The 11,700-nt window shown below is 47.1% G+C and overlaps 2 protein-coding genes across 7 annotated transcripts; one reads left to right on the plus strand and one right to left on the minus strand.

Moving 5' to 3' along the window:
- The first annotated feature begins 323 nt into the window (after window positions 1–323).
- Window positions 324–5,171, plus strand: LOC148339182 (FERM domain-containing protein 7). Of its 6 annotated transcripts, none has more exons than XM_088294088.1 (11): window positions 324–583; window positions 754–858; window positions 931–973; window positions 1,095–1,173; window positions 2,453–2,550; window positions 2,627–2,741; window positions 2,948–3,095; window positions 3,168–3,505; window positions 3,616–3,684; window positions 3,981–4,056; window positions 4,138–5,171. In XM_088294088.1, the coding sequence occupies exons 1-11, from the start codon at window positions 473–475 to the stop codon at window positions 4,948–4,950; spliced, it is 1,995 nt and encodes a 664-aa protein (XP_088150214.1). In that variant the 5' UTR covers window positions 324–472; the 3' UTR covers window positions 4,951–5,171. The 6 variants fall into 6 exon arrangements, with proteins under 6 accessions (XP_088150214.1, XP_088150215.1, XP_088150212.1 ...); XM_088294089.1 differs by having other exon boundaries at window positions 4,141–5,171; XM_088294086.1 differs by having other exon boundaries at window positions 2,948–3,505.
- LOC148339183 (serine/threonine-protein kinase 26-like) lies at window positions 5,013–11,680 on the minus strand. The gene is made up of 11 exons (XM_088294090.1): window positions 11,409–11,680; window positions 9,350–9,418; window positions 8,689–8,850; window positions 8,503–8,559; window positions 8,240–8,348; window positions 7,998–8,155; window positions 7,644–7,829; window positions 6,718–6,860; window positions 6,475–6,646; window positions 6,280–6,407; window positions 5,013–5,499 (listed from the first exon to the last, which is right to left on the minus strand). The coding sequence occupies exons 1-11, from the start codon at window positions 11,427–11,429 to the stop codon at window positions 5,484–5,486; spliced, it is 1,221 nt and encodes a 406-aa protein (XP_088150216.1). The 5' UTR covers window positions 11,430–11,680; the 3' UTR covers window positions 5,013–5,483.
- Window positions 11,681–11,700: the final 20 nt, after the last annotated feature.

An 11,700-nucleotide genomic window follows, 5' to 3' on the forward strand; every position in this document is an offset into this window, starting at 1 on the left:
GACAGAACAATCATTGGCGGCCTTGACAGTCAAGTCCCAATCTTTTTTTCTACTTCTCCTGTTATTGCTTCTGGCCTGCACAAAAACAAACACAAACACTAAACTTTTTGGTTTTTTTAATGGTCAAATTCCCACTCCCTCTTACACACACAAGCACGTACAACATACTCGTATTCTCTCTCCGCTCTCGCTCTCTTTCTCACACACACGCACACGCACACGCACATACACGCACAAAAACAGACACGCGTTTACGCGCTGGCGGCTACAAAAAGCTTTTGCACTACTAGCCTACTTTACTCAAGACGGGTCACTTCTGTCAAAGCGTCCAGCCACCGTGAAATGTCTATTATTCCAACAATAAACGCTCACACGCACGCACTAGTAGCGCGTGCGTGTATTGAAAGAAAATACGCAATAACTCACTAACACGGACCTCGTTTATTTGTCCCCGGAATTCTTGCGGCACGAGATGGACGAGCGGCCGTCGCGCACATGGACACGCCGCAAAGTCTGCAAGGAGACTCCTTTTAGACTGCGCGTGGTTTTCCTGGACGACAGTGAACGCACCTTCGAGGTGGAGGTGAGTTTTTTTTTATTCCCCCATCAATTGTGTTTGTTTTGATTTTGAAACATTGGTGACATGTCGTCGGTGCAGTGCCAGTGGATGTAAATGTGTGGGGATGGGGAGGGGGGGCGTCCTAATTAATTAATTAAGATGATTGAAGTGCACTGACACTATTTCCATGTTAGCAAAACGTTTTGGGCGGCGACTTCTTCAACAAAGTGTGCGGTCACCTGAAGCTGCTGGACAAAGAATACTTCGGCCTGGAGTACCGACACCACGGCGGCAACTACGTGAGCCTTGAAAAACACGTCACGCGCACACGCGGGGTGATAAAATTGCACTGATTTGGGCTTGTTTGGCAGGTGTGGCTCGAGCTGCTCAAGCCGCTAACAAAGCAAATTAAATGTAAGTGTTTATTTACAATTGTTTCATTGCTGATCTATCAAGGCCAGCAATTAATATTTTATGTAAATTAATTTGGAAAAGAGCCCACCAAACAAGCAAAGTGGGATTTTTTTTTCTTTAGACACCAGCGGTCTGTTCTTCAGGTTCATGGTTAAGTTTTTCCCTCCGGACCCGGGACAACTAAAGAGGGGCCTCACTCGGTACGGCGCCGTTTCTTAAATCGCAGACCTTCCCTCGGTTCACTGCAGTCAGGCCAGCCAAGTCAAGACAGCCGCCACTCTTATTTTTAATACTTAAATACTAAAAATTAAGTTTTCGTTATCCCGCAACCAGACTATTTGCCGAGGCACACTCGGCCACCCCAGGTATCCAACCAAGGTACTTTCATCAAAATCTGATGTGGAATTTCAAAATAAAATGGAGAAGAAATCTCAACTTTTGACCCGTATACCCGATTACGAAAAATCATTAAAAATTTGGTTTTCGTTATCCCGCAACCAGATGAGCTCTTGGGCACACTCGGCCACCCCAGGTATCCAACCAAAGTACTTTGAATGAAATCTGATGTGGCATTTCAAAATAAAATGCGGAAGAAATCTCAACTTTCGGGTGTAACGATCAAATTTTGAGATTTCTTCTTCCTTTTATTTTGAAATGCCAAATCAGATTTTGATGAAAGTACCTTGGTTGGATACCAGGGGTGGCCTAGTGTGCCTCGGCAGTAGTCTGGTTGCGGCATAACGAAAACTTAATTTTTGATGATTTTTCAAAATCATGTGTAATGGTCAAAAGTTGAGATTTTTTTTCAGAATTTTATTTTGAAATGCCACATCAGATTTCATTCAAAGTACTTTGATTGGATACCTGGGGTGGCCGAGTGTGCCCAAGAGCTCATCTGGTTGCGGGATAACGAAAACTTAATTTTTAATGAATTTTCGAAATCGGGTGTCAAGGTAACATTTTGAGATTTCTTTGGACTTTTATTTTGAAATGCCACATCAGATTTTGATGAAAATACCTTGGTTGTATACCAGGGGTGGCCTAGTGTGCCTCGGCAGCAGTCTGGTTGCGGGATAACGAAAACTTAATTTTTAATTATTTTTTATTAAATCAGTTGTAATATCAGCCATTGATTGACAGTTAACATTAATTTCTCTGTCTATCTCAATTCATAACATTTCTCGGTGCAATTCTGAGTCAGTTTGCATTCCCCCTGGGTGAAAAGAGAAGGTTATTAACATTATTTTAAATCCAAACCACTGACGTGCATACTTGAGTTTCATAGCTTTTATTTTGAAGGTGGCCATCAACAAGCGCTTTCGGCGCATTACCGTAATGCACCGTGTTGCACAGTATTTGAAAATAAGAGTGACGGCTGGCTTGACTTCGTTTTTGCGAGTGGAGGCTGGCCTGACTGCAGTCTCGTTTACGTTCCGTCATCAATGACGTCATGTCGTGTGCGGGCGTGCGTGCGTGCAGGTACCTTTTCGCCCTGCAAGTCAAGCTGGACCTTTCCAATGGCAGTTTGACTTGTAATGACAACAGCGCCGCCCTGCTGGTTTCTCACATACTGCAGTGTAAGGACCAAACAAAAAATGAGAGCGATTGTGCTACAATGCAGTCATCTTAGAACAAAACAATATATACTTGTAGCAGAACTTGGAGACTACGACGAGGAGCTGGACTATCAGCATCTGGAGATGAAGCACTACGTCCCCAACCAGGAGTACCTGGACCACAAGATCGTCCGCTTCCACAAGAAACACAAGTACAGAGAAACCCACCAAAAAGTGCACTATTTTTGTTGAAAAGAATCTGCAATTGATTTCAACAAAGCTCCTTGACCTTCAAGATGCTACAAGAGGGCAGCAAAGCACTGCTTGTGTCTAAAAACTCAACATAGTTCCTTGCCACAAAATGGCGACAAAGCACTATTTATGTCCCCCAAGATAACAGCATTTTTCTTCTCCTCAGAGGCTTGTCTGCGGCCGTGTCGGACGTCCACCTGCTGGAGTTGGCCAGGAAGCTGGACATGTACGGCATCCGGCCGCAGTCGGCCAGCGACGGCGAGGGCACGCGCATCAATCTGGCCGTCACGCACTCGGGCGTGCTCGTCTTTCAGGTACGCGGCCGCCATCGGCTCACGAGGACTCGCCGGCGGCCGAGCGCGCTCAAACTTTGGATGCTTGCTCAGGGAAACACGAAGATCAACGCCTTCAGCTGGGCCAAGATTCGCAAACTGAGCTTCAAGCGCAAACATTTCCTCATCAAGCTGCATGACGCCGTTGGGGTCCGAGTCCGCTTTTTTTTTGGTGCTTTTTGGCGCGGCCACGTTGAGCTGACGCGTCCCGTTTGCCCCTCACAGCCGTCCCGCAAGGACACGCTGGAGTTCTGCATGGCCACTCGGGACGTGTGCAAGGCATTCTGGAAAACGTGCGTGGAGTATCACGCCTTCTTCCGGCTGGCCGAGGAGCCCAAAGCGGCGCACAAGACGACGCTGCTGTCCACGAAAGGTTCCAGCTTTCGATACAGGTGACCACTTTTTTCTTTGTTATTTGCGGCCTGAATCCACAACGGAAGTGAGCAAATACTTTACAGATGGACTCTGACCTTTGACCTTTCATCTTTTCGAACGTGGACAGCGGCCGCACGCAGAAGCAGCTGCTGGAATGTTTGGGATCGAGCGAGAAGAGGCCTTCGCACTTTGACAGGTGGCAGTAGGAAAACACAACGGCTTATCAAACATTATCACAATTAGCTTTTTTTTTTTTTTTTTTAATTCTTAAGTTTGACTAAAATGTATATTTGAACTCCAGTTAGCTGAATGCCAACACAACAGATATTTAAACACAAATGGTGCAACACATGTAGACAGACAATTTAACAAACTTCACCAGGATGTTTATCGGATACAAAAAAATAATATATATATTTATTTATTTTGAAATGTTCAACTTGAAATGTCATCCCGTTTTTTTTTTTTACTTTAACTCGTGTCTCCATGCAGCACTTCCCGTCAGGCAGACTACGATTCGCGGCAGTGCCGATCTTCTCCCGATCTGCTCTCCGACGTCTCCGAACAAGTACACACGACGAACAAATTGCTAAAAGATTTCTATTTTCGGTACGTTGAATGGCCGCGTGCGCGTGACGTTCTCCCCCAGCAGTACGAGGACGGCTTCCACCGCTCCACTTGCGCCTCGGCGCCGAGGCCGCCGTACGCCACCCCGAGGTGTCGCAGCCTCGCCCGGGTCACGCCGCTCTCGCCGCAAGTGCGACCGGAGGACGCCAGGAACCCCCGAGCGGCCAGGCCGGCCGGTCTCCACGGCAACCGCTTGCGCCGCCGGCCCCTCCCACACCCGGATGCGGCGCAGCAGCTGGTTCTCCTCTACCCCAACGGTCCCGCCTACCAGTTCCACCCGGCGCTGCCGACATTCTCGCGCCCGTATTTCTCCGAGAGCGCCGCCTCGCTGGAGTGCTTGCCGCAGCCGAGGAGGCGGGATGGGCGACCGCGACACTCGCTCTACACGCTAGGGCAGGGCGGCCTGGGCGGGGCGTACCATGCGGGAAGCAACGGGGCGGGGTTAATGGGCCGTACGGAGGCGGGGCATTACAGCGACGACTGCAACTTCCTCCCGGGTCTCCCTCGCCGACCGGATGTCAAGTTCCACCTCCCCGCGTCCGAATTCCGCCCGCTCGGCTACTATCCTCACTTGACACGCCCAACTCGGCCCACCTACCTCCCGCTCAACGCCGCCCCGTTGCCCGAACGCCCCGACGGCTGTTACAGTGACTCCGAGCCCGAAGTCTTCTACCCGTATTACTGGCCGCCGCCTCCGCTCGGACGGCTGCTGCGGCCCGGCGGAGCGGCTCGGATGAGATTTTCATCGGGCAGCCTCCAGCTGGATGAGGATGAGGGGGACGAGGACGAGGTGAAAAAAGAGGAGACCAAAGTGGCCACCAAGGTCACACTGTAGAAAAAGAAAAAAAATGGAAGCTCTTGTAAATAAACAATTATAAATGAAGATGGAAGTAGACATTTTAAATCAAGCTTAAATATTTATTCATAAAACTCTACATCCCGCGAAAGAGGAAAAACATTTCTGACAAAATGTGGACATGGTTCCCGCTGAGCATCACAACTCTTACAATATACATAAAAAAAGAATATATACAATCAACAACTTTTAGATTGTCTTTGCTTTGGTTTGGTAGACAAAAAAAAAATCAAAACAACAATAATAATAATTTTGGCATGTCATCTTCAAGTGCTACCGAGCAAATATTTCCATCTACAAATCAACAAAAGGGAAAGCGGCGCTGCTGGATGAGAGCAAAGAGTTCTTCGTCCAGCAGCAGTGAAGGAAATAACGTGCGTGCGTGTGTGTGTGTGTGTGTGTGTGCGTGCGTGTGTGTGTGCGTGGAGACATTGCACAGCATCTCTCCAACTTGCAAGCGTGGCCGGGTTGAGACACAGTCTCTCGTCACCGCATCCACTTCCCGCGCGTCTTCAGTTGCCGTTGAATCTGAGGACGGCATGAAAAAAACCAAACGAAATTAGAGCCGAAGGCAGCGCTCAACAAAACGACAAGAAAAAAACAAAAAACGTTCAGTTCAATGGCTGCTTTAAAACAAAATGCTCAATTTTGTCGAGTCCTCGAGACTTTTTATGCCGCCCAAGTTGAAACTGGTTTGCTTTATTTTCAAACTTATCATGCCACTTTTTTGGGGGAAGTCGGGCCACAAAATGGCTGCTTCAAAGCAAAATGGCCGACTTCCTGTTCAATTTCAATTTCAGGTCAACGTACTTCTTTGTGTGCAACGTGATGAAAGATGCGTTCACTGATCAAAATGAACTTCAATCGAAAAGGGCGGCAGACTTCCTGTTCAGCTTCAAGCGCGGCCCTTCAGACTTGCCCAAAGAATTTGGATTGGTTTTGTTTCAAGAAAAAAAACAAAAAAACGATTCAAACTTGGTTTGTGCCCAAAAAACAGCAAAATTACAGCTTGCACTGGCACAAGTAGATGAAAAAAAAAAAAAGCCCCCAATTTGGAGCAAGCCTGAGCAGCTTGATTGATATTTCCGCATTTCAAACACAAGCTAACTCAATGTGCTTCGCAATATTTAAGTACAATATTTGACAGCAGTTACAAACAAAATAAAAAGTTCAAGACATTTGAAAGCAAAGTCAAGATTTTGAAAAAATGCTTAATCGTTTTTAACGTGATCGGGATGTTTTGAGTTGCTGTTGGTTTACAATATTCCCGCTGATCACAAAGGAGACCAGCAAGAGAAAAAGGCGCACCTGGCGACGATTTGCGTCACCATCTGGTCGGCGATGCCCGGACAAACGTCCTCGGCCAATCGGATGTTGTGTTCCAGCTCTTCGGTGGCCAATCGCTTTTCGGAGTGCTCCTTGTGCTGCTGCTTCAACTGCACAAACGGACATGTTTGTAGATTGTCGTCTCGAGCGAGCGTTTGCGCGCGTGTGCGTCAAAACCTCAGCGAAGACGGGCGAGATGATGGCGCTGAGACTGGCGGAGGCGCTCACGGCCGTTTGTCCTTCGCTCCTCAGCTGCCCGTTGATGTGCGGCCGTTCGTCCGTCTTGCGCTTGCGCACCGTCGTGAAGCTCCACTCGGGGGAGTCGCCGTCCTTCTTGTCGCTGGACTCGCTGAACACGCAAACGCAAATCAAGCCAACGCGGCGGACGTGGCGCCGTCATTTTTTTTTTTTTGAAGTTACCCATCGGAGTCGTCGGGGCTGCTGTCGCTGTGCCCTTGCTCCCGCCACCTTCGGTATCGGTCGATCAACTCGCTGAGGTAGGACGTCTTCTTGCAGTGTTTGACGATGAACTTGTGCTTGAGCAACTCTCTGGCGGTGGGACGCTGAAGGAGAAGACACGAGGCAGTCATGAGCGAGACGCGGACACGCAAGCGTCCGTCCGGTCAGACGTTTTCGTTTTCAATTTTAGGGCCGAAGGATTTGGAAAAATAATCTTAGCACAACTTTCCCCCTCCTCCATATTGCGATCATTTTTCAAGGCCCAATACAAGCTCAAATTGGACGTTTGCCATCTAGTGTTCAATGGTGACATTGCATCTTAAAACTGCAATCAACGTTTTGCATTTGGGACATTTATTTTTTCTCCCCGAAATGTTTTCCTATGTTGGATTCTTCAGGGATTGGAAAACATTAACTGAATGTTTATCAGACTTTGAAGTATTCAACTTATTTACCATCATTGACGGCTAAAGACGTCAAAGATCCATTTTTTTTTACTTGGCTGGTACTGAATGAGTTAAGAATTTGGAAAAAAAATAATGAACGTATCTTTTTTTTTAATGCAATTTGAAGGAGGCGGGAAATGAATTAAGTTGCCACTCGAGTGTGATCGAGAGACACATGGCAATTGTCCATCTGAGCACTAGAGGGCGCCAGTGTAGCACACTTTTCGAACGTGTTCTCGCTCATGGCTCGATTTTGCTTCCGTCGTCCATCCCGGCAAGTTGAAGGGCGAGTGGCGAGGAACACCCGAGGCCGATCGCCAACATCGCAATTTGCAGGGCCAAACAATCCGATTAGCATTTGCTGCCGAGGGCAATTGAGTGTTTCCAAAGGAGCGATCACGTTTGTGGGATGTGCGTCATTGTCTAGCGATGCGGTCTCACGAAGGCGGGGTCCTTGTTGAGGCAGGCCTCGGTGAAGTCTTTGAAGCTCTTGGAGAAGTCGCCCGTCAACGTCGGGGGAGGCGACTTGGGGATGAGGAAGAGGACCCGCATGGGGTGCATTTCCGAATTGGGAGGCTCCCCTTTGGCCAGCTCGATGGCGGTGATGCCCAGCGACCAAATGTCCGCCTGGTGGGAGTTCAAATTCATACCGTGAAAAAAAAAGGCGTGACCCATCTCGATCTTGCATTGTAATGTGTTAAGGCCGATTTTCAAAGCGCAAAGATCAGCCAAGTAATCGGTCGGGTCCTTCCTTCCATGAACAGATAAAAATAAAAATAAAAAGCGCAATCTTACCTTGAAGTCGTACGCCGACTGCTGGATGACCTCGGGCGCCATCCAAAACGGCGTCCCCACAAAGGTCTCGCGCTTGATTTGCGTGTCCGTCAGCTGACCGGCCACCCCGAAGTCGGCCAGCTTCACCTGGCCGTGCTCCGACAAAAGCACGTTGGCGGCTGCGGGTGACGCACGCGTCGACGTTAGAGCGGGCTTCACGTCTCGTCACGCCCCCCCACCCTAACACGCAACGTGGGCCGCACCTTTGATGTCTCGGTGAATCTTCTTTTCAGAGTGGAGGTAGTCCAGACCCTTCAGGATCTCCTTCAGCATGGTGGCGATTTGAGACTCGTCAAACGGACCCGCACGAAGCTGCGTGACCACAACAATTTTTCACTGAACAAAGAAACTTTTTTTTTTTTGCAAAAGTACCTCCATCGTGCAATTATGATTAATTTTTTTTTTCTCCCAAAGTGACACTTTGTGCATTTCAATTCCGCAAGTCGATGCGATTGCAGTCGCTCACCAAGTCGAGTGCAGAACCTCCACCGAGGTACTCCATGATGATCCACAATTTGCTGCCCTGAACGAGAAAGACAAGCCGTGATCACGCGGCAAGCGCTCAAAATGGCCGACAAACGATTTTGGGCCGAACGTTGGCGATATTTTTTGGGTGACGACCGCGCCGCAGCAAAGAATGCGGCGTTCTCACTTTGAGGTAGGAGCCGAAATATCTGGTGATGTAGGGACTGTCGCACTGGCTCAGCACGGTGATCTCCTGCTGGATGTCCTCAATTTCGTCCTCGGCCTCCTCCAGGTCGATGATCTTGATGGCGACCACGCCGAGCGAGCGGTTGTCGATGCCCTTGAACACCTGCCGCGGAGACGCATTGAACAATTAAGAGGATCACTTCGGGCGCAAAGAAAAAAAAAAAAAAAAAGATCACGTCAACTTGGCAAATTAACAAAGAACGTTTTATAAATCTCACAACCAATTCAAATATTCCAGGATTTGTTTTTAATTATCCGTGAGAAAAATTATTACACATTTGTAACACAAGTCGTTTTTTTGAGAACTTATCATTTTTTTTAACAACTTTTGGAAGAACTGAAGAAATCCTTTTCCACAGAAACGTTCCTCAATCAATGAAAAATTCAAACAAATTAAATCATCAGGGAAAAATTTTGTAAAAGAAAATGTTCCAATAAATTCGGAATGTGGCCGATTTTGAAATGGAACATTTGTCAAGAGAGAACCACAGAAGTCAAGTTGAGTCAATTTTATTTGTATAGCCGTTAATCACAGACAGTCTCAAAGGGCTTTCCATAGCCACAATCGACATCCCCGATCTTAACCCCCAGAAGGCGCTCACCTCGCCAAAAGAGCCTTTGCCGATGCGGTCCAGTTTGGTGAATAATTCTTCGGGATCGATTTGAGAACTCTGACAAAGGAAAAGACATCAAAATGCAAACGTTTACAAACATTTTCAAGTAGGGCTCAAATTTGGTGAAAAATCACCCAAATGCATCCCCCCCCCTCAAATGTTGCGATTTAAACAAGTAAAAAAAAAAAAAAAGAATCAGTGTGATAATAAACAATATCTGAATATTATTCATCAATGTTTTGTCTTAATGTTAAAATAATGTCAAATAAAAGCAAAAAAACCGAGAATGACAGTTAAACATCTTCAAATGGCGTTGTGAACTTTCAAAACACGAAGCCTTCTGTTTTGCTCGGCGCATTAGTGAGCGAGTCGAAGAAAAAGCGGCTCTCGCAAATGTTTTCCACATGCTGGCAGCGCGTCAGGCAGCGAGCGGCGAGGAGCCTCTGCGGCCGCGCTCGACTTTCCACGCGCGCCTAAAAAAAGGAAGTGGAACAACATGCAGCAGCCGTGCCACTCCCTGCCGCCGCCAGCCCGACCGCACGCCGCCGGAGATGCTGGACGATGCGCAACGACACAAAAGCAGACATTTTTAGAGCGCGGTCGCCGCCAACAACCGCCATTGGAATTCTGGAATACTTTGGATCGAAATGAAGGCCTCGACTTCACTCACGCTGAAATTGTGACTTCAATTATTGTGGTTCTTCTCAGCTGGTTGTCACAGTTTCTATTTTTAAACTTCAATGTAGGGATGGAGGTTCAATAAGGCCAATTAAATCGGCCGATATTAGCCTTTTTGAAAATCTGCCAATTTTTAGCTGTTTTTTTTTTTTTTTTTAAACAACATAAGATCTAAATAATCACGTTCAACCGCCTCTATAAAAGGGGGGTTGCATAAAAACAGCAAATATTTTTATAATCCAGTATTAAGGTTGTCCACATGGGGTCGCCATCCTCACGTTTCACTGCGACTTTAAGTGTGTGAGGCTTTAAATGGCGGGGCATGGCCTGGTGAGTGACGTGGGCGACAGCAAATGTGGGCATAAAGTTGTTTGTTCAATCAAACGATTAAAAGCGCAACGCGATTTTTGTAGTCAAACAGCTGAATTAATCATCGCAGCCTGGAGCTCATTTTCAAAAGCACAGTCAAAGGTTGTCCTTTTACGGAATCATGTGGTCTTAGATGACAATCCTCCTTCGAACAAAAACAAAATAATGCCTGTACAATAATTTGGGCAATTATAAAAAAAAAATACATAAATAAAGGTGATCAGCACAATTCCAAATGACACGCCAAAGCAAACATGTACTCATTCCGTGGCTGCGTCACACAGGCAAACAACCCAAGTTAAACGTTCACCCATTCGATAGAATACGAGGAAGTGAAACGTCCACATTCGACTGAGCGTGCAGCTTTCAATCATTACGACTCGTCTAAACACAGACACACAGAAAAAAAAAAAGAAAAACAATTTGCCATACTCTGCGATGCATTCAAAGACCAGGCAGCGAGCACACCCAGGCAGGTTACACAGGTCGGAACACCTGGGAGCCTCCCAAAGCACAGCCCAAAAAAACGTTTTGAGTCATAAGATAGAGACACCTTCGAGAACAAGAAATGTGAGCAATTCAACTCTTAAGGGTTCATTAAGGATGACAAAGAGTGATAGAAAAGGACAATTTATACAATAGTGACGTATGAAACTGTTGACATGCACAAAATGGAGACAAAATCCATCGTTCTATTGCTCATTCGAACTTGAGATTCTGTTCACATATTGAGAATTCCCATTTCAACTCCATGCACAAACTTTTTCATGAAAACAATCGCAAAGAGGCACCTCAAGGCTCCATGTTGGGGCCTGATGATTTCTTTTAAACATTTTTTTGCTCGACGTGTGGACGTCGCAAGCTTCATTTGACTATTCATCGATACTTGAGGTTGCCTAGCCGGCGTTGAAAAAGTGGCCAGTTGTTGCAAAATGCCACCTCGCCGCTTGATAAACTGGTTTATTTGGCTTTAGTAAGCCCTGTGCACCTTCGTGCTTACCTGCATGCCGGGAACCTCCATAGTGGCTTTTCTTGAAGCGAAAACGCCCTCCTCCACCTCCAGGTTGCTTTTGCCCTTGAATGATCCCCCAGGAGCTCGACGCGGGGCAAAACAAAAACTTCCCCCGCGAAAAGAGTGACTTTCAGCCGACGGAAAAGTGAAAAATGCCGGCGGATGACCGTGACTAGAGCGGCCGTGCGTCCCGTTGGAGAAAGTTCAGCAACAACCGAGGAGAAGCTTGTTGCTCGGTGGGCGGAAGAAGGAGGAGTAAACAACCAAAGCACTTTTTAGA

This window comes from Idiotropiscis lumnitzeri, chromosome 4 (assembly GCF_059441095.1).
Source record: "Idiotropiscis lumnitzeri isolate Australia: NSW breed Sydney's pygmy pipehorse chromosome 4, RoL_Ilum_1.0, whole genome shotgun sequence".
NCBI classification, from domain to species: domain Eukaryota; kingdom Metazoa; phylum Chordata; class Actinopteri; order Syngnathiformes; family Syngnathidae; genus Idiotropiscis; species Idiotropiscis lumnitzeri.

What these genes read in the sequence shown, in the direction of transcription:
- LOC148339182 (XM_088294084.1), top strand. Translation starts at nt 473, where the DNA reads ATGGACGAGCGGCCGTCGCGCACATGGACACGCCGCAAAGTCTGCAAG. An exon ending in GCTAACAAAGCAAATTAAAT is followed by an intron (nt 974 to 1,094) that starts GTAAGTGTTTAT and finishes TTTTTTCTTTAG; the next exon opens with ACACCAGCGGTCTGTTCTTC. An exon ending in CTAAAGAGGGGCCTCACTCG is followed by an intron (nt 1,174 to 2,452) that starts GTACGGCGCCGT and finishes GCGTGCGTGCAG; the next exon opens with GTACCTTTTCGCCCTGCAAG.
- LOC148339183 (XM_088294090.1), bottom strand. Translation starts at nt 11,429, where the DNA reads ATGGAGGTTCCCGGCATGCAG. An exon ending in ATTTCGGCTCCTACCTCAAA is followed by an intron (nt 8,560 to 8,688) that starts GTGAGAACGCCG and finishes TTTCTCGTTCAG; the next exon opens with GGCAGCAAATTGTGGATCAT. An exon ending in AGTCGGCGTACGACTTCAAG is followed by an intron (nt 7,830 to 7,997) that starts GTAAGATTGCGC and finishes AACTCCCACCAG; the next exon opens with GCGGACATTTGGTCGCTGGG.